The sequence below is a fragment of the Gymnodraco acuticeps genome, unplaced genomic scaffold (assembly GCF_902827175.1).
Source record: "Gymnodraco acuticeps unplaced genomic scaffold, fGymAcu1.1, whole genome shotgun sequence".
Lineage (NCBI taxonomy): Eukaryota > Metazoa > Chordata > Actinopteri > Perciformes > Bathydraconidae > Gymnodraco > Gymnodraco acuticeps.
Genome location: NW_022990947.1, coordinates 435,771 through 457,090, shown reverse-complemented (window position 1 = coordinate 457,090; position 21,320 = coordinate 435,771). Strand labels below are relative to the sequence as shown.

The 21,320-nt window shown below is 40.5% G+C and overlaps 1 protein-coding gene across 1 annotated transcript in view; it reads right to left on the bottom strand.

Moving 5' to 3' along the window:
- The window catches only part of fbxl17 (F-box and leucine-rich repeat protein 17), a 245,833-nt gene that overhangs the window by 144,251 nt on the left and 80,262 nt on the right, over window positions 1-21,320 (bottom strand). The window contains exons 7-8 of the mRNA XM_034234925.1: window positions 15,576-15,683; window positions 4,530-4,660 (exon numbers count right to left, since the gene is read on the bottom strand). Of these exons, the coding sequence (XP_034090816.1) occupies window positions 4,530-4,660; window positions 15,576-15,683 (239 nt within the window). The remainder of the gene's footprint in view (window positions 1-4,529; window positions 4,661-15,575; window positions 15,684-21,320) is intronic.

Here is a 21,320-nt window from a genome sequence, read left to right as displayed (position 1 = left end):
GAAGAAAAAAGGGTATGAATATTGATTCCCCGAATTAAATGAAGCTGCTGGAAAGACTAAGAGAAGAAGAAAGAGAGAGAGAAAGAGAGGGAAATACCAGGATTTTTGGGAAAAGCTTCCAACAAAACGTAACTCAAAAGAAATGACTCACTTATTCCATGCATCTGCTTTCAGTGAAGACTACTGGCCGACTGACCAGAGCTTACTCACAAACACATACACAGACATAGACGGAGGGGAACACATAAATCTGCATGTCAACACAGGCTGTGTGAGGCAGGGTTAATGTGAGCAGAATAGATGCTGACTTTGACCAAAACCACTGAAGAGGCGTTACCGCAAACTTTATTGCAGCACACTCACACACATACAAACAGAAGGATACAATTCACATAAAATCCATGTTTAATCTCCTTATTTCTGGCAAATAATGTACAATATAATAACAACGTATTAGACAAATAAAAAATGATACTATTAAATCAACAGTCTCCACTGGGCAAATAACTCTAGATATAAAATAATCTCTACGCACAGACACAACAGAACAAACACAGAATAACAACTACACCATGGGCACAATATAAAAGCAAGACCATGTTTCTGCAATAGATTAAAAAAGGACACCAAGCAACAGAAAATGAAAGATAACCATTTAACTTTGACACTGTGTTTTCAACTTGGTTCTCAAAAGTGAGCGCCATCATTTTGCACTGCTGTTCCACTTTGATCACGACACGCTCCCCGTTTTCAAATTCTATGACATTTGAAAAACACAATCACACATTGGTCTGCGATCATTGCTGAAAGGGAATACAGAAAAATAACAGGGCTAACAGTGGCCACCTGCAGCACATCACTTCCTGTCTCCACAAGAAATGAGGGTGAACTCAAAATTGGCATCCTACTGTCACAATCTGCCTGTCAGACTGTGATGATGGGAGCCCATATTTGGTCGACATACCAGCTTTTCCTACACTGGGACGCTGTTTTTGGCCATTACTGAGGAAGATAAGGGGAGCCAGAGGACACAGGGTTTATTATTTTATTTTATCTTACAGATAAGAGGAGTAGAAAAAAAGAAGAAGAAGGGACGAAAAAATTACTGAAGTGCTTTACCTCCCAAGGAGCTCTATCTCTCAAATTGCACCTTGTGGGGGGACAAATTGATCCTGGAAATAAGGGGTCATTTCCTCCGCCTGTTTACCTGCTCACAGCACACTGTCATCACTTTGAAACACGCTCACCAAAGCTGACCCAGCTGTGCCCTCGCTGAGTTAATGTTAGTCATTCTGGTCTTCACTGTGACAAGTGGGTGTGTGTGGGTGTGTGTTAGCTTTCCCAACAGCAGTGACCCTGATGACCTTTGAATCTTTGAACTTTAAGCCAAATAAAACAATTTAGCCTCTCTAGGGAGATACACTGTCTGTAGAAAACAATGATATATAAAATATTACTTTTCAAACCAATATCAGATGAGGAGTATTGACATAATAAAAAAACTGTTTTTCAGATTTTATCAATTCTTATTTAGAATCACTCAGTGACTCGACTCATCGAATCATGGTCCTAATTTGAGTACAAAATACATGTAAAAAAAAGAGGTTAATAGAAAAACTAAATTGAAAATCCAAGTGTGTACAATCCAACCATCACATTCGACTGTCAACTCAATGTCTTAAAATCTTACCTCATCAAACTAAATCTCTCTCAAACACAATGAGGTTAGTTACACTTAACCATGCCGTGAAGAGCCACAACCTGCATCTGCAGAGACTGGGGAGATGTGAACTTTTAAGGAGCTGATCTTAATTAAGAGTTTCTCCTGTCCTGGTTGAATATTAAATGTTTGAACACAGTATGGTACAATCATTAATGCCTGTTGTTTTATAGCTTATTTTTAACTCCTCCCATGCCTTTGTTTTATTTATTACAAAAACAAATTAAGTCATAATTCTGGTATCTTGACACATTGCTCTAAGGCTGTAGTTTGTAGTGGAAACACATTATCACAGTTTGGCAAGCTGTGGCTAAAGCACACACACACACACACACACACACACACACACACACACACACACACACACACACACACACACACACACACACACACACACACACACACACACACACACACACACACACACACACACACACACACACACACACACACACACACACACACACACACACACACACACACACACACACACACTTTGTGATGACCACCCAGTTTCTTCCCTTAAATAAACACCCTCTCCTCCTCACTGCGCCGAACTGTGTGACTGTAAAGTGTAACAATAAAGCGGCTTATGACCAGACTGGAGGCTTTTATTTGCTCCTTGAGAAGCAAGTACACAATATACACAAACACACAGGTCTGCAGGTCCAGGAGGAAGGGCAATGGAAATGGCCCCTCCACTACTTTTGATGGATCTTTAGAGAAAATAAAAAATACTTCTTTGGGGTGGGGTAGCATCAGAGCAGCAAGCATGTAAGACTGTCCGCCTCGGCCTTTTACTCCCCTGCAGCCTCTGCTTAATACACAAGCCAACAACACAGCAACTGCATGCTGCAACAAACACACAACACCCTAGCTTTATCACACACACACACACACACACACACACACACACACACACACACACACACACACACACACACACACACACACACACACACACACACACACACACACACACACACACACACACACACACACACACACACACACACACACACACACACACACAGCATTTCCAATATTCTCACAGGTGATCCAGACAAATCCAGTCAGACACACATACACCTTCAGCTCCTGAACCAATGCAGTAAATATCATTATGGCATCAATAAAAAGGGTGTGTGTGTGTGTGTGTGTGTGTGCGTGTGTGTGGTGTGTGTGTGTGGTGTGTGTGTGTGTGTGTGTGTGTGTGTGTGTGTGTGTGGTGTGTGTGTGTGTGTGTGTGTGTGTGTGTGTGTGTGTGTGTGTGTGTGTGTGTGTGTGTGGTGTGTGTGTGTGTGTGTGTGTGTGTGTGTGTGTGTGTGTGTGAGATAAAGGGAAGAGGTTGATAACGCCATGTGCTTTGGGGATTGCACCAAACTCCATGTGTTTTGATTGAAAGAAGGCTGGTAAGGTATTACCATAACCTTCCCACCACATGTCTGCTGTTTACTCAATAATGCAAGAAAAATGTCACACATGCACACACAGAGACACACAGACACACACAGACACACCCTTTGTTGCTATGCGCCATGGTAAATTCAATATTGTGTTCACACTCCTAAGCCAGAGTGGGAGTACAGTCGGCAGAGAAGCCACAGCCTAAGCTGTAAATCAATAGATTAAATACAAATGTATGAATAAAACACAAGATAATAAATAAAAGAGGAGTTGCTTTACTCTTGCACAGGTTCTTTACCGTTGCAGAGAGAAAGGGGGAAAGAAAATAAAAAAGTTCTTGGTTGTCTTTTCAACTTGTGTTCAATATTCATACGGACATCCTTCCCTGTGCAAGAGTTGAAAGCCTGCATGAGGCCTGTATCCATTATGTATGTGTTTTTTAATGTATGCCCAATATACCAGCATGTGTCCTGCAAATGAAATTACTATACAAGAGTTTGATTATGAAGCATATAAATAATGAGCTCCAAATGTTGTTTGTGAGAGTGTCCGTGAGTAGAGCTATTAAAATCCTTAATTGACTAATAGATTAGTTGATTTAATTGAAAACTCATTCAAACTGTTTCAATTGGTCCTGCTTAGATTAAAAGTACCCTGTGGAGTTTTCCTTGAGAACAAACAACAGTCGTGGTTATATTCTTTGTTTTTCACCAAAACAATCCTCCTTGAAGCCTAGCAATGATGAATGTATTGTCCTTCTCACAACACATTTGCACAACTTTTTCTGTTATATTTAGAGACCATTTTGATCAGATAACAGCCTTCTTCCCTGCCTTTGTCAATGTTACTGAAACCAAGTGTTCAGGAGTCAAATAGTCTGAAAACATGTGCATTATTGCAGAAGGATCTCAAAAACAAGTGTTTACTACAAACAAAGGCATATTTGTGAATATTATTGTGAAGCGGAGAAGAAACTTTAACTTTTCAATCATCAATTACAGCAACGCATAAAAACATCATGAAAAATGACCAATCAATGAAAGATGTCTGTGCCAACTTGGACCCTAAAGAGCCATTAGTCAAATGATCAAGTGGCCTTCATACATTTGATTTACTTTAAGTCTTGGCAAAAGCATTAGTATTGGATTTATTATAAAACTTGATTTATTTTGTAGTTTATTTTTTAACTAAGGCTCCTATTACAGACCTGGCAGTCACATGGAGGTTTTTTAGTTGAATTGCCTCTTCCAAGGTTTCTTACATTTACACTTACATTTTCCAAATGCAATGACTTTTAACTTTTTTGCTTTCGTTAGACAGAACGACAGTTCCTTGGCGGAACGCATTGATCGATACCGAGTGTGGTACTTATATACTTGACAGACTTATGCACTTGACATACCTGTCGTTGATGCTCCAGTTGAGGCAGAGGTTGAGGGAACTGAGGTTGCGACATTTCCTCACCACCTCCATCACCGTCTCATTGTTGAGCTCTGAGATGTGCCGCAGATCCAGGACATTCAGGTTCCGTAGCTACAAGACGAAACACACACACATATTTGAATTATTTAATCATCCAATAACTAGATGTCTTCCATTTTGTGGTCAACATATTGTCAACATCTTTTTTAAGTGCTAGGTTAAAAAAATGTTTTAATATTTAAAGAAGAACTGTATGTATCTTGTGCGCACGAGAAACTAACCCGTTATCCCGACTTTGTTTTGGTATTTTGAAAAAGTTAGGAGGACAACCATTTATTTTTGACTGTTATGGTTATGTGGGGAAATGACAGAGCATACATTATTTGAGATATATTTCGTACTCAGACTTCATTTTAAGGACATTTCGGCCAGGGGTGTGTGGCCTGCGGTCACTTCAGGAGGCAGCGGGACGTGTAACTCAGAGAAGAGCAGCACCAGCGCTCAAAGAGCTTTTACGCACCACCTACACTGTGTTTACCTTCATTCGAACAGCTAAAGAGTGACCGCAGGCTGCTACGTTTTAACCACATACACCTCTACACACATTGAACTGCCTGATTACTCCCCCTTTTATCAGTTTTATGAAGGAGATGTCCGGTCACCAAGGTGCATGATGTGTGTGTGTGTGTGTGTGTGTGTGTGTGTGTGTGTGTGTGTGTGTGTGTGTGTGTGTGGTGTGTGTGTGTGTGTGTGTGTGTGTGTGTGTGTGTGTGTGTGTGTGTGTGTGTGTGTGTGTGTGTGTGTGTGTGTGCACGTTTGTGGCTCTGCTCTGCTCTGCTCAGCTCTGTGCAGGGGCGGACTGGGACAAAAAATCAGCCTGGGAATCTCACCCAGCCCACGTGAACTGTCCTCCTTGGCGCACCGGTAACTTTCTCAATTTTTTTTTTTTTAAAAGTCGGAATAGCGGGTTAGTATCTCGTGCTCACGAGAAACGTTCCTGTGCGCACAAGATACTAACCCGTTATCCCGACTCTTTTCTCTCTTTTTTCATGTCCCTTTAGGGGCTCCGTATATATATGTATGTATGCCATGGAAAAGGGAAAAATGCAATTTAATCTTAAATGGACCAGTGAAATTGAGCAGTCAAACTCCCAACATTTATAAATGAAACACAAAAAATCCAAAAAAATATCAGAAAATGATTTGTTACTATAAGCAGTGCACCAAATGAGAATACATATTTGATGGAGGCATGCATGGTATACACGCCTGCTGAATTACATGGACGGTTTTGATGTATCCTCAAGGAATATGGAAAGAAAATCAGGTTAAACACCGAGTAAACTTGTATACTGCCACATGTAATGAAACCTAACATGGCAGATAAATGATACAACATTGCTGTTACTGTTTAATATTATGTGCCTGGTGTGAGGGGTTATGAACCAATATGAACATTCACTTTCCATCATCTCTCCGACTTTCAATAATCCCTCTTTCCGATCTGAATACTTTATAAGAGGGGGTTTAGATTAATCCTCCAGTCAAAATCTCTACTTCCTGACACACTCTTAGAAATCCACATAGGCGCACTGTTCAACAAGCGCTCCTGCTCGCTGAAACTACCAAAGGCTTTTCAAGTCACAGCACAGGTGTATTTTCTCTGATACATGCTAGAAAGTCTTTAAAGGCACATGTGCATGCACACACGCACACATTCTTACACTCACACACCAGGGATGCAAGATAATCGAGGTATGATATTCAGGCCAGTCGCAAGGGAAGCAGTGAGGTAAATGTCAGGGCAGAGAAAACAAGCTTATAGTTGGTCACTGAGCACAATTGTGCGCTCCATAGGTATGACATGTACCTAGCAGCATGAAAACACATGGGGGGAATGCATGAGGACCAAGGACCTCTGGGTGAAGTAAGCACATATGTAAACACTCTTCACTCTTCCGCACATACTGAGAATAAAAGCACAGTGACTCAAACACTGACTGCAAACAAACAACAGCGAGTGTCTGATCCTGTACTGAGCTGAGATTAATGTAATAAAAAAGACAAACCTTTACCTTTGTCTATAGTGGCCCCACACAAAATTAGATCCACACCTCTTGGGATAAAAGGTCTGCTTTGGCAGGAAATAAACATGAAACAGATTTTGTTTGTGGCAAAAATGCACATGTTTACTAATGAAACACACATTAAACTGTTTGTGTGTGCAAAGACGGGTCAAGAAAGCAGCAATGATAATCAGGGACAGCTAAACTGACATGATAAACAGCAGTTTTTAATGAAAGTAAAAAAATAAATAACTATGAATCAACAAAGAAATGCACATGTACTAGCAGATGCTGAAAAGTGGACATTAAAAATCACACATTAATTGTCATTTGCCCCTGTGGCCAGTGTTGGATCAAAGTGCTAAATTATTCATGCAGAAATAGGCTGCTATATGTGTGTAGGTCTGTGACTTTGTGCGTGCGTGCGTGCGTGCGTGCGTGCGTGCGTGCGTGCGTGCGTGCGTGCGTGCGTGCGCCACCATAAAAATCAGACCTGGGTGTAGACTAAAGGATTGCTACCTCTTATATTCATATCAAAAGACATTCATTCACACTGTCAAAAATTCTCAATCAAGAGCAGACACGTACACACAATTCCTCTTGCACACACACAAAGATATATACACACACTCACACAGTTATTTGCATTCTGTATTCATGGTTTTTGAGCCTGGAGTCAATTTTAAAAGCCCTGACATCAAAAGTAGTATTTGTTCTCAAAATCTTTAAAAGTGCTTATGTCTGCTATAGTAGTATTTCTACTACAACCAATAGTAACCGTTTCATTGATGTGGATAACCAATGAGAAATCAGGCCAACTAGTGTGAGTTTTCATTGGCTGAGAGTGTAGCTAGGTTGAAAAGAAAAAGAAAATGTAGCAGATGTCTGGATGAAAGCGAAGTGTAACGTTGTTAATCCATCTGTAGCAAAAGCACTGCAGAGAAAATACATTTAAAATAAATAAAAACACCATTTAGCAGACCTTTATCCTCCAAATCCCTGAATTGAAACTGAAAAAAAAAACCTCTGGGTAATTAGTCGCACCTCCAGAATGTGACATGCCACAGTGCCAGTGTTTGTTTTCTCATAATTGACAGATTCTCATAATTTGACTCCTATGTGAAAGTTTGTAATGGTTCCAATCCTATTTAAAACATTTCCACTCATAATACAGCTTATTTGTGCCTCATGTATTCCTGTCATCCAAGAATAAACAGGCATGAAATAGAAAGAAAAGGAAATGGAGAGAAACGGGAGAAAGAAAGCAGACAAAGCAAGAGATGCAGACAGTGCAGAGAGGAAAAGCGAGATGGAAACAGAGGGGGGGAAAGTGAGGGGAGCAAGTGAAAGAGAAATGGAGAATAGAGAGCAGGGGATTTGGTGGAGGTTTCGGCATGTTTTTCTCCTCGTTGGCTGAAGTCTGTAACCAGGCAGCGTTTGACTCGTCTCCTCTGACTTGGCAGCTGCACCTGGATCATTATTCATGCCGTTCTTAAAAACAGTGAAACCTGCAGAACCCAGCTGCTCTGGGGCCAGCGTGTCGTCCCGCCCTGTGAAAACACATGCATGCCGCAGACATTAGGGCTGATTATATGAATATTCCAATAACTATATTCACACTAAACATTAACTCAAGGGTTTTATTTGTGTTTTTATTTACATTTTGTTAAAGTTTATAGCTTGACTAACTATATATCATACATATTTTGTATGACTGACTACATTAATTTCACAGAAAAAATTAAGTTAGGTTTAACTTTTACAAGGCACATTTATTTATATAGCACATTTCAACACAATGGAATTCAAAGTGCTTTACAAAAAAACATATGAAGAGTTTATGAAATAGGATTGTTATGAATGAAACTGCCCAACACGATATGAAGCAGCAATACTCTTCAACTTGTCAAGCTAATACTCAAAATTAAGCTTACATTTTGCATGCATTAAATTAAACAACATAACATTAATGTATACAAAATAAATATATGTTATTCTTATATTTACACAGTCCCTCTGTTTTTATTTCAAGTACTTTTTGTTAGTAATTTGTTTACTACTTGTTCTAAACTTTGTTTGCCTGATTTTAAATATCATGTGTTTTATTAGCACTTTTAATTTAATTAAGTAATTATTTCTGAATGCTCAGTTACTAAAATATGCAAATAGCAATATAAATATTTAGGTTAAGGGAAGTTATTTAAGAATTATTTAATTGAATAAATAATAAAGGTATACAAGTTTGAAAAATGGTTAACTTTTAAAGAATGACTTAAACAATCTTGAAGTATATTTTAATACGGTTTTAAAATCCACATTTTATTTCTTAATTCAAATGTTTAATAACGGCATTAAACCCCAAAAGATCAGAAAATTCGTTTAAGGAGTGAGACCCCCCCCCCCCCAGGCTTCAGCGAGAAGCCTCTCTCAAACAGGAAGAATGGAAGTCACAGTGAGAGGTCAAACCAGAAAAATAACATTACCCTTCAGCCAAACATAGTTCAATATTTGGAGAGGTTGATTTGACACTTTATTACATTAGTGTATGTCACAGTCTGGCACACAGTGAGGGAGTGTGTGTGCACCTGTGTATGCTCCACCAGACTACAGAGCTATAACTACCTGTGCTATTACTTAATTTATTTGCACAACGTCAGGCATCATGATGCCAAGCAGGAAGTTGAGGCCTGTGGACCCCATGCAGAGGATGTGATGTCATGGTTCGAACGCTGGCACAAAGCAGCATGAGTTCATGGCTGTTGCTGTCCATCAACCTCAGTGTCCCGGCTGACAAGCAGCTAGATGATATATAAAAAGCACGGACAGAGCAAGCATTGTTTTAGTCCTAACTGGCAAACATGTTGGGTTTGGAAAATATGAGCTGTTATTTCATTGCTGTAGTTCATTTATAACCACTTCGAAGATTTATTATGTGAGTTTAGTCAATGAAAAATATATGTTCTCCATCGGGAATGCTTTAGATCCAAAAAAGAAACACATGCACACAAGCAATGTCTATGAACAAATTGGCTTTTCAGCAAAGCGAACAGCCGTAATGGTGTAAACTCTCCATTCTCAGACAAACAAAGATGAGTCCAAACCAGTTTATATCCTCTCAACAATGCCGTTAGAAGTTTAAACAGTGACTTTGAAGTCATTTACAAAGTCCTGAGATAAGACAAAGTCGCAGGGTGTTGTTGAGGTGCCATTGTGACCCTGACACATTTAGCTCGGCTGTCCGCATGTGTCTGAAGACTGTGAGACGGCATGAGGTGGGGGGCGAAAAGGTGGGACGAATGGCAGAAGTGTCACAAGGTGAATACAAGTGCGCACTCATGCATACACGCTTTGTTTGTTTTTTCCATATCGGAACATCCCAGACAGTTCAGTCAGACAGGAGAAATCTGTGTCGAGACAATCCCTCTGCGTTAAGCTTAAATCATGCGCCGCGCCCCCCCCCCTCATTCCAGACGCACACACTGAAAATCATACACACATAAACACACAGGGGCCTGTGCAGACAGAAAGATATGAATATTTGAAAAAGGACTGAGGCAAAAAACTGGAAAAGGCCATGGGTCTGGTATCACAAATACATTGTCTGCATCAGTCATGGACCAGTGAGCTGATCCGTGCGTGTGTGCACGTGTGTGTGTGTGTTTAACCTTTTTCTTTATCTTTCTTGCGCACATCTACTGTCTATCACTTATTCTCCCTCTCCTACCCCCTTTTTCTCTCTCTTTTCCTCCCTTACAGTCGCTAATCCTGCATGTGTTGGTGTTGATAACAAACTCGAGGAAAGGCTCGAGGAGATAGAGAGTGCTGGTTTCTCTTCGCCGCTCTAAGCCAAATGACCACATCGGCACGCGCATACACACTTACGTACATAGGCAGTAGTCTGTGCTACAGCACTGGATGACAGTCCCAGCACAGTGACACTATGGGCCAATAATGAGACATGATATCCCCCCCTCCAGAGGTCAGAAACCTCTCTATCTGTCTCTGGGTTAAAAGTCTTAGAGCCAAAAGAATTATTCTTCAATTACTCTTGCGAGAGACACACATCATCCTTAGGCTCTTCTCTGCTCATTATATTCATAAATCCCCCAATCTCCTCCATACAGCAGTGAAGAAAATTATTATTACAATTTCAACTCATTTTGCGACCCCCACAACCCCATTACCTTTCTTCCTCTAAATCCCCTATGCTCTTCCGTCTCCCCTTTATCCTCTCCACCACCCCTGAGACACAATACACACGAGCACGTACACAGTCACACACATTTGTACATAGGAAAAGGTACAAAAAAAAAAAAAAACACACACACACAGAGAGACTTCCCCGGTTTGTGTTGGGGGTTATCAGTATGACACAGGGCACTGTGATTATGTATTTCCTGTGCTCCAGTCAGAGGGAGGAGATAAGGGTCCAGCAGACTACAGCAAAGCCAGACACCAATCATCCAAGGTGGGGAGGGGCTGCTGGAGTGGAAGGTGTGAAGGTGACAGTGGGTGAAGACCTGCATCTTAACCTTTTGTATTTCAAAACCGCTTTCCTAACCTATAGGTCGTGGACATTTTGAAATGAAAATGGGAAAATAAATAATTTTCTTAAATGTTTCTCTTGTTTTTGAGGTTGTGGGCTAAATCTGAACTTCAATGCTGCAAGTATATGCTACGACACTAAACCACGGGAATGGATAGAACATAGGATTCTGGTTGAGAAATTACATAGCTTCCCTGTCCCTTTCCCAGACTGTTTTATTTGCTCATAAACACACAGAGAGAATGAGGTATTGCCCACGGTTCAAAACCTATCAAATTTAGTGCACATTTATTGAAGGTCCCAGCTTTTTTGTCTGGAGAAGAAACAAGGAAAACAATGAAGCGGCACGGCTGAATTAATCTACAAGAGCCAAGATTAAGACCAGAAATATCCAAGCTCTGCACATCATAGAAACAACACATCGCTATTAAAGTCTCCAAATATATCTCTTTTCATCTCTGACACATTCTTCAACAGTCTGTTCATTTGTTATGTCTTTGGCCCGCTCTCCCTCTCTCCCGGGGGTGGGAACTTCCACACATACAAAAAAGGCATTTTGAGGCCCACAGTGTCTAAGGGCAATGATAGGCTGATGTATGAGGAGGGGCATTGTGGGTAGAAATGACAAGCAAAGGGAAGCCATCAGTGGGACATCTAAGGGTCGAGGAATGAAGGCTCTCTGGCACCCAGAGCTGCTCTCAAACACTGACTCTCTGATACAGCCGACCTTGGACTTAATCACTACCAGAAGAAAAGAGCGGCGCTTGACAGGAAGATGGAGGGATGGTGCGAGAGTGTGTGTGAGAGTAAAGAAGAAAAAAAACACACTAGTATAGAAGATAGAAAAAAAATACACACAGAGATTGACAAACACCAAAAGCATAGGGAGACAACCGGTAACAACCGGTAACAACCGGTAACAACCGGTAACAACCGGTAACAACGCTGTTCAAAGAGAGGGATAATGTCTCTGTCTGTGTCACAGAGGCTGAGAAGCAGAGAGAGAGCACAGAAAATGCATTATGTCATCCACTTCTAAAACACACATAAATCTCTTTCATCACACACAGATCACACTCATGCTTGCAAAGTGATGCCTTCAACCCTTTTTATTATGGCCAACACCTCCATAAATCTATTGCACTTCCACCTCTGGGGCTGGTCACAGGCTTGACTAAAGAGCAGAGCGCCTGAGACTAAATGAGGAGAATGGTTAATATCATACAGGACCACAAAAACACATAGAAAGTCCTCAAATGAGCTGCAAACAAACCACTGAATGCTCTGGGACGCCCACAAGCCTCCACCCCAACACGTTTTGTATCCATTACACAGCCTTGGGATGTGACAACCTCATCAATAAAACTATTATTAATGTCAAGGGCTTAGAGCTGGCTTTGAGCTTCAATCTCAACACCGACCATAAATAACAATGTACAGAGGATCCCTAGCACGCCAACACAGAAGACCACATCAGATGCACGTCTGCTTTAACATCCTCTCTTTTGTTTTGACATTTAAAGCCGTTTGTAATATCTCATTTTCAAGCAGTAAGGAAAGTGTTAGAACGCTTGTTTTCGATTAGCATCCTTTATTCTTTCAGACAGCAGACAATCTTGATTTTCCTTTTTAGACGCTAACAGGATGATGACTTATCAAACGGAGCTACAAATATTGAGAGATTGTTGCACATCACAGAGGAACCAGCTGCCGTAGGACTGAAAGACTGAAAAGCATTAGGAGCATAAATGCCACAGCTTTACAGTTTACTCTACAGACCATCGGCATCGAACTCAACACCGTGGGTGGCCTATTTCAACCATCAGTTCACTTGATTAAGAAAATACGATTTCAATTGATTTCCTCAAACCCTAATTTGCGAGAAGTCGGTATGAAAAAAGAATATCAATCTGAAATGAGTGTGTCATATAAAATAAGTTAATAAAAGTAATGGATTGTATTCGCTTTTTTTCTGGTGGTGGCTGAATAGCAAGTTAGGAGGTTGGGAAGATTATCAGCAAGAGAAAGAACAATCGAGGAAGAAAAGAAGTGGGAGGGAGAGTGTCATAATCGAACAAGAGAGCAGTCCTGAAATCACAAGCAGGTCCACGGAGTCATCAGAAATGCAACGATTCCAAACGCCAGAATATGATTTTCAATTGACACTGGATGGGACTAAGTAGGAATGAATGAGAGGATACATCAACTGCTAAATGAGATAATTACTGTCAGAGATTATAGAGGGATGGAGAGAGGAAGTAGAGAACCAGAGAGGGACTCATGGCTGAAATGACAGAATCAAAGAGAGCTGTGATTTGACTCTAAATCTGTACAGATCAAATGAATGTGGTCTTTGAAACATTTCTGTCTCATCACGATTCAAGTATTATTATCTTAGAAATGAAGTATCTAAGTGGTTGACTAAATCTGTGTTTGCTTAATAACCCTTTTACTGTAGGTGGGCAAAGTGTGTGTTCTGTAAATGCTGGTGAGGCAAAACTGACAGGTTTGGGAGGCTGATTTAAAAAAAAGTGTAATAAAAATTAAATCAACCTATAATATTTATTTACATAAACTCTTAATTCATCAGTTGCCTAATTGCTCAGCTCCAACGCCTTGCTGCAGGGATGTAAATGTGTACAGCAGGGTGTGTTTGTACACTGTGGCATCACTGGAGGGTGTGGTTACAGCCCACTTTGGACCACAACCATCAATGATTCTGGAAGTGTCTGGACGAGTGAAACTAAATTGAATTAGACTCGATTGAGTTGAATAATACACTTCTTGATCTGTATTTAACATGCTACTGTATGCAATGGTTGCTAAACTTTGTTTGGCATTTCTATTCTAAAATGTGTTCAGTGGTCGATGGTTCTATAAGGACGTATTAAAATTGGTGGTGTTGTACTGCACCACTAACCTCAATGCTTAAAAATATAATTAAATCAACAACTTACTTGCTTGTAAGCGCTTTGAGCACCAGGAAAAGCACTTTATAAATATATGTAATGTATTATTATTATTATTTATTATTATAATTATAATTACTTTATAGGGATCATAAAAGTGGACTTCACAGCAGAACAGTTATATTGCTTTGCATCAGAGGTGTGGGGTTAAAAATGCATAGTCTCCATGTTTGTGTAGTAGTATCATTTTGCAGAGGTTTTTTTGTATGAATACATGTGACATTACTTCTTGTATCAATTTGTATAAGATTGAAAGTGGGGTTCTACATGTATCTCTGGTGTCTGTCCTGTTAAAACCCCCAACCTAAAAATGTTTTGAAAAAAGTACAGAAAAACCTATAAAGTTATTTTTTTGTTTAAACAGCAGAAGCTTTAAAATACAAATATTATCAGCATTATTAACTTGCTCATCTGAACTTCTAAAACTTCACCTTGGTTAATACTGTAATAAATAATAATGAGTGTGTGCTAGACTGCGTGTGGGCGGATGTGTATGCGTCCACCTCCAGGTATGCTAATGCTGTTATGACTGGCTGGCTTCATTACTGTCTGTCTACAACACACTGGCCAAGGTCAGTGGGGGCTGCATAGATGATAGGGGGCCAAAACCATGAGCACAAATTAATCTGCTGTTTAATCTAATAATGCAGCGTGGCATCGGGTGTCTCAGTCCTATTAACACAACTGTAATTGCATTTGAGGAGGAATGGGCACACGTAGCCCACAAGGGTACGTTCAGACTTGCGTGTACCCCCAAGTACATCAAAAACAAATCGAATTGTAATACACAGGCACACATGGATGTGCACAACCCCTGCACACTTATACATAGGTGCACTCTAGATGGATGTTATGTTAGGGAAAGGAAACAAATCTGAAGAAAAGCAGGGTGCAGTATTTCCTGATGGATTAAATTCAAGCAATCACGGTGTGAGTGCATGTGTGTCCATGTTTATATGGCACGGAACATCTTTAAACCAGGGAGCCCTGCTCATTAGCATGGTAATATCCAAACAGCAGGGTGTAGCCAGCACAGCAGCGTATTATTAGGATTCATCTCATTAGGCTTTCATGAGATTTAAAAAGTTAACACGAAATAACTTCGAAACTAAGTCTGAGATAAAAAATACCCAGCGATGTCGTACGTTTACTCTCCAAAAGTAATTTGCCCCCCTGGAGACAATGCATGGCCTGCAGCAACGTAGAGAGCTGGCCCACGGTAACAGGATTAAACAGAAGTCTTTGTCACGCTGACATTTCTGTTGACATTTACTGATACGAGTAATTACTTCAAAAAAGTGAAATTGTTGACTGAAATAACCCTCTTTCAACGGAGATAGAGGATTTAAAGTATCTTCATTTTGTATGCAAGTAAAGACATGAGTTGAGTTCTTGTAATAAGTAACAAGTAAGGGTCCAAGGAGCTATGAGTGAGTGACACTAACCGCAGTGAGATGGATGACTCCCTGAGAGGTCACCGGGCATCCCATGAAGCCAACAAACTGCAGCTCAGGACAATGCTCAGCAACCGCTCGCACAGACCGATCAGTGACCTGACAATAGAAGGGAGAAAAGAGGGAGAGAAAAACTTTAGCATCACGGGTAAAGAAAATATTAATATGCATAGTTAAAGTAGATGTACGGAAGAGGATTAGGGCCAAATGAAAAGACGTTTTGTTTTTGTTCTGGGAAAAAAGTCAAAATTCTGAGATTAAAATCAGAACTCTGAGATTAAAATCATAATTCTAAGATTAAAGTCATTTTTTTTTCACATGCCCAATACATTTTATTCATGTGGCCCTAATCCTCTTCCGTATAGATGCAACTATGATTTCACAAGTTTTTTCTTCTAAAATACCGCATCAAATGCATATTACAGTTTGAAAATGTGTCATTCATTCACATTTCCAGCATCAATATATGACATTTATGTTGAAAATAAATTACTTTTTCTTCCTTAGTAGGAAAGTTTAGAGAGAAGAAAGCTGAACTTCACAGTAATTTGCATGATATACATTTGGCGGACAGAAGAAAAAAGGGGGATCACAGGAGAAGAGGAGAAGGAGGAGGATAACGGACAAAACAACCAAAAGAGCTCGTCTGCCAAGCAGCGTGGGCGTCAACCTATGATGGATGGACCATTCTCCATCCTTCACCCAGCCGTCTACTAACAGCTCATAATGGATCAGAGATCAATAGGGAACATTTCCACCAGCTTTCACTGTAGTCATCAATATGGGTATTGATGACTCCCTCATCACACTCAGCACTGCAACAATTTGTGGGAGATTGTTAGTCCTCTCTGAAACCTTCCTCAGTGTTTCTTCAATCGTCAAAAAGACTCTCAGATAAGAAGAAGGAGACAAAAGAGATACAAATGACTAAAGGCTTTGATTAACCGGGAAACAAAGAAAAACAATGATCAAAGAACATTTAAAGGCATCCCTGGTTAAAAGATGGAATTATTTGAAAACCTTTCAAATACAAATACCCAATTTACTTAAAAACACTTCTACATGTAATATACAAATATTTAAGAATCCTAAAAAGTAAATGAAGACTCACAGTGGGTGGAGCTTGTAAGCTGGTATAATGAACGCCCAAACAAAAACTTAGTTTCATTTGAAAGTCATCCTGCAATTTCCAGAATTAAATAAAAAATGGTCAATGGTTAAAAAACTCAAGTTTACAAAACTAAGATTACAGGAACAACACTGTATCATCCATCATATATGTATGACTGATATAATATTCCAGATAGTTATGAAAAGTGCACCAATGTTACAATGCGCTATGCAGTTTAGCCATTCTCTTTTAGAGCTTTATATTTGGGTTGGAGTATTTGTGTGTTTGTATTGAAAGTGAAAGGTCACTGCTGCTTCTGTTCAGCCACGGCCTGGCGTTCTCACAGGTCTGTTTGAAGCCCTACCTATTACAATGACACTACTATTTGTAAGCCGTGGTCCTAATTGAGCACTATACAGTTCTTATTTATATACCTAATGTTGCCTCTCCTTATCTATTTCTCCCTGTCTCACTGCCTTCCTCCCCCTTCTGTTGTCTGGTTGCTGAGTTGAAGCAAAGTAAGATGGGAAACCCAGAGACAGCGAGGGAAAAAGTCACAAAAAGAAAGAACAAGGTCTCCATTTATCTCTCACCAAGTCCCATACAGTATGGCTTATCTGGGTAAAACACCTCCTATAACTCTTGTGAAGTTCAAAGGTTGGTTTCTCACCTTATCAGAAAGAAGCCAAAGTGCTTGTAAATTGCAAAATGGTTCATAAAGTAATGACTATAAAGGATTTCCTTTCACAGGTGAGGCAGTGGAAATAGTTTTTCGAGCAGAAATGAGAATTGAGGAGGAACTGCAGGCATAGAGCCATCTACTGTATGACATTTTGTCTAAACATTTTACTATTTTCAGTCTTTCACTTCAGTACAGATGTAAATATTTTAACTATGAATAATGAGGTGATGAATTTAAGTAAATATTGTCAACAGACATTCATGGTCCCAAGAGGATTTGTCTTATTGTCCTGACTTTTTATTTACGGCACCTTTAAATGATTTTGTATAACTTTTGTTACCCCCCTATTGAACAGGATCCTACCTCCTTCCAGTGTCTGTATTTTGAGCCTTTTAGAAAAACCCTACTACAAAAGTAAAACGTGTCAAAAAGAACATTTGACCCTGGAAAGCTGTGAGTACAAGTTGTAGTCTCAGTGTACTTGCTAGTTTTGAACAGAACAGTTTTTTAGAGCAATCAATAACTGGATGCACCTTAATATTCTTAGCCTCAGGTTTGGACCCACACAGCTCCCTGCAGTCAGAAAAGATTAAGTGAAGGTGAGTCAGCGCTCCCACTCTGAGACACTGATGCATATGGAACCTGATCTGCTGGGCCATGTGGAGAGAGGCGGAGGAGGAGAGCAGAATTGTATTTTTGAGTATCAAACTTAAAGAAAAGCCTCCAGAAGGACCAGTCTGAGCAGAGCAGCTGGCAGGTGAAGTGAGCTGATCGGAGCTCCCACCAACATGGCCTCTGCCAAAAAAACATCAAGGAAAACATTTTCAGGGTTGACTACCAGCAGAATCAAAAAGCCACACACCGCCATGATCCTTGAATCAGAACCGTCTGCAAGAGAAGCAAACCAATCACAGCAGAGGCCACCTCCGAACTACCTCTATTACTGGTGTTTGTGGTGTAAAAGTGTGCGGTTACAGTTGTGTGTGAGTGAGTGTGTGTTTATGAGTACATTTGAGTTTGAGAAGCATAACACACAAAAAGAAAGACAGCAGGTTACACATCTACTGTAACTTTCAGCAGGTGAGAGGGGAGACAGAGAAACACATTTCACTGGAGCAGAACAGACCAGGAGGGCATGTACCATATCAGTGTGTGTGTGTATGTGTATGTGTATGTGTGAGTGTGAGTGTGAGTGTGAGTGTGAGTGTGAGTGTGAGTGTGAGTGTGTGTGTGTGTGTGTGTGTGTGTGTGTGTGTGTGTGTGTGTGTGTGTGTGTGTGTGTGTGTGTGTGTGTGTGTGTGTGTGTGTGTGTGTGTGTGTGTGTGTGTGTGTGTGTGTGTGTGTGTGTGTGTGTGTGTGTGTGTGTGTGTGTGTGTGTGTGTGTGTGTGCAACACCATATGGGTTTGAAACGAGATTTGTCTCCAACCCACAAAAACAAAAACTCCTCCCAAATGTCTCCTTGCTTCCCCCTCCTCCCCCTCAACCTTTCGTGGACTTTGATTTAAAACATGAAAAGAGCCATGGCAGGGCTTTTGGAGAAGAAGTGGCTAGCCAAGAGAGGCCTTAAAGCCTTTTAGAAGGGATCTGGTTTAATGGTCTCTGGGTGAAGGAGGTAAGGAAAGCAGGCAAAAAGGGGGCTGGAATGGTGGAAACATTGCAGTGATAAAGATAGCCTTCATGTGTACGTGTCTTAAAGAGCTGGAAGGTAATTGTTCAGAGTGCTGGGGTAGCAAAAAGAAGTAATGCTGTATGTGAGTGTGTGGTTTTTGTCTGGCACTCAGTTCTTACAAAACGCTGGGGCAGCACCCAGGGGCCACTTCTCATCCAATAAGGGCATTTAAGCCTGTCAATATTGTCTATCATACGACTCGTTTGACTACATCAAATGCACAGGGAAAAGAGATGTAAACAGAGAAAGACCAAAGCAGATTGCCTTTAATCCCGTTCATCCTTTGTTCAATAGTTTATTCTCCCCTTCAACCTAGCCTCGTTTAAAACTGGACAATTCTCACCAACAAAAACAACCGAGCAGGGTACATGGCTTAACACCATCTCGAACACACAACTACTTTACAGTATTACAATGAAGATATCATGGACACCATCATTATGAAGTTCTCAGACCAGGCACAAGCGTGTAAAATGATCTGATACAAGAGGGGTTGCTAATGAATGGCTATTCGGGAGACAAGTGGAACTAATAGGGATGGTTGTTGGACAACAGAGAGGGCCATGACATTTAGAAGAAACCAATTATCGACCAGTTGGGCCAGCCGTCCAGTTTAGTCTAAGCAGATACCAAGGATAGCACGGAGCACGACTCATGACATTTCCCTGTGTTTGATTTTTATATTTGCTGTTGTAATTTATTGTCTTCTGTTTTGCAATTGTAGTAATGTGTTATTTATTATTTGCATGTACAGCACTTTGGCTCGACCAAAAATCTTTTTTTAAATGTGCTATATAAATAAAACCTGATTTGATTTGATATACAGTATAAGGCCTCATGAAGCAACATAGTCTTTGCTTTTTGCTTAGCTAAGGTAAGGGTAGGATTACAAAGTCACCTTAGGTTGAACCTAATGTTATGTTCAAACCAAAACATTTAAATGAAGAAACCTTAGAAAAAGAAGACAATAAAATGATTTCATTGGTCCTTTTACCAATTTGAAACAAAAAAACATACACTGCTATTTTACAGTGACAAAGATGTTTGAACTCAGGCTACTGAATTTAATCATGTCTTCATTTGAGTTGTTGGTTACAGAATGATATTACAGATTTCCAATATTACCCATAAACAAGGTCTCAAACTGCAAGCCTGCGAGGTGCAAATTGAAGTGGGACAATTTTCATCAAAGTTCTGTTCTTTCCAAGGTAATCATTTTCTCCATAAATACCCTCTTAGGGGTGATATTGCAGTGGGTTCATCACAACCTTGGAATACACACACGCATAAACTTAGGTGCCCACTCATGAAGTCACGCGCACACACACACCAAACTCTTTTTTTAAAGAGCTCAGATGAGCTGTATTGACGCTAAGGACTGGTGATCTGGCAAATATCTAAATGAATACTTATCATCCTCTGTAATATCCGATGCCTGGAGACAAAAGCAACATGGAAAGTCATAAAGTTTTACTACAGCGAGGGAGAGTCTCTTTACTGTGCTGTCTATGTACTGATGAGCAGGCACTGTGCACTCAGTGCAAGGCGGTTGTTGCTTGGAGCTACGTGTGTGTATTCATCAGCAAAGCATCGCAGAATACAAGTACTAAAGCTTTAGCATTCACATTTAAATCTGCAGGAAAGCAATTCTATGATATGAGCACACATACAGACACATTCACAAAGACATAGAGAGATACAGATGCGGCAGACACATGGGCCAAGTACAAAGTTGAGTCTAGACAGATGTGAGGTCCTTGTTCGCCAGCTATCCAGAGAGATGTTTTCCTTGGCTAAAACAGAGGGACTTGTCATATTTATGAGAGGGGTTGAGACAGGAACACAGGATGGATCACAGTGAGAGACAGGAGAGAAGAGCAGGGGGGGAGAGGAAGAAGAGAGGAGGGGGGGGGTGAGAGATTTGCAATATGTTCATGTTAACGTAATGTACCTTCTAGTCTTCGGTGTATTGCTTTGGCAAGCTCGGCTGCCTGTTTCATGTAAACGCTCTCTGAATATAGATGTGACAAACAGGAGGTGAAAAAGATGGAGAGGTGGTATGACAGGCCAAACAAGCCATAGGTGTGTATGTGTGTGGGGGGGTTGTGGGTGTGTGTGCAAGGGGAGTATACGTGTATATGAGAGCAATCTGATCTTATTAGAGGCCTGACGGGATGAGGAGCTCTGATGAGAGCTCTGAATCACCACCATCTAATCAATCAGTCTAATTAACCGAGCTTTATAAACACTGTGCCGAGCTGAGAAAGAATCCG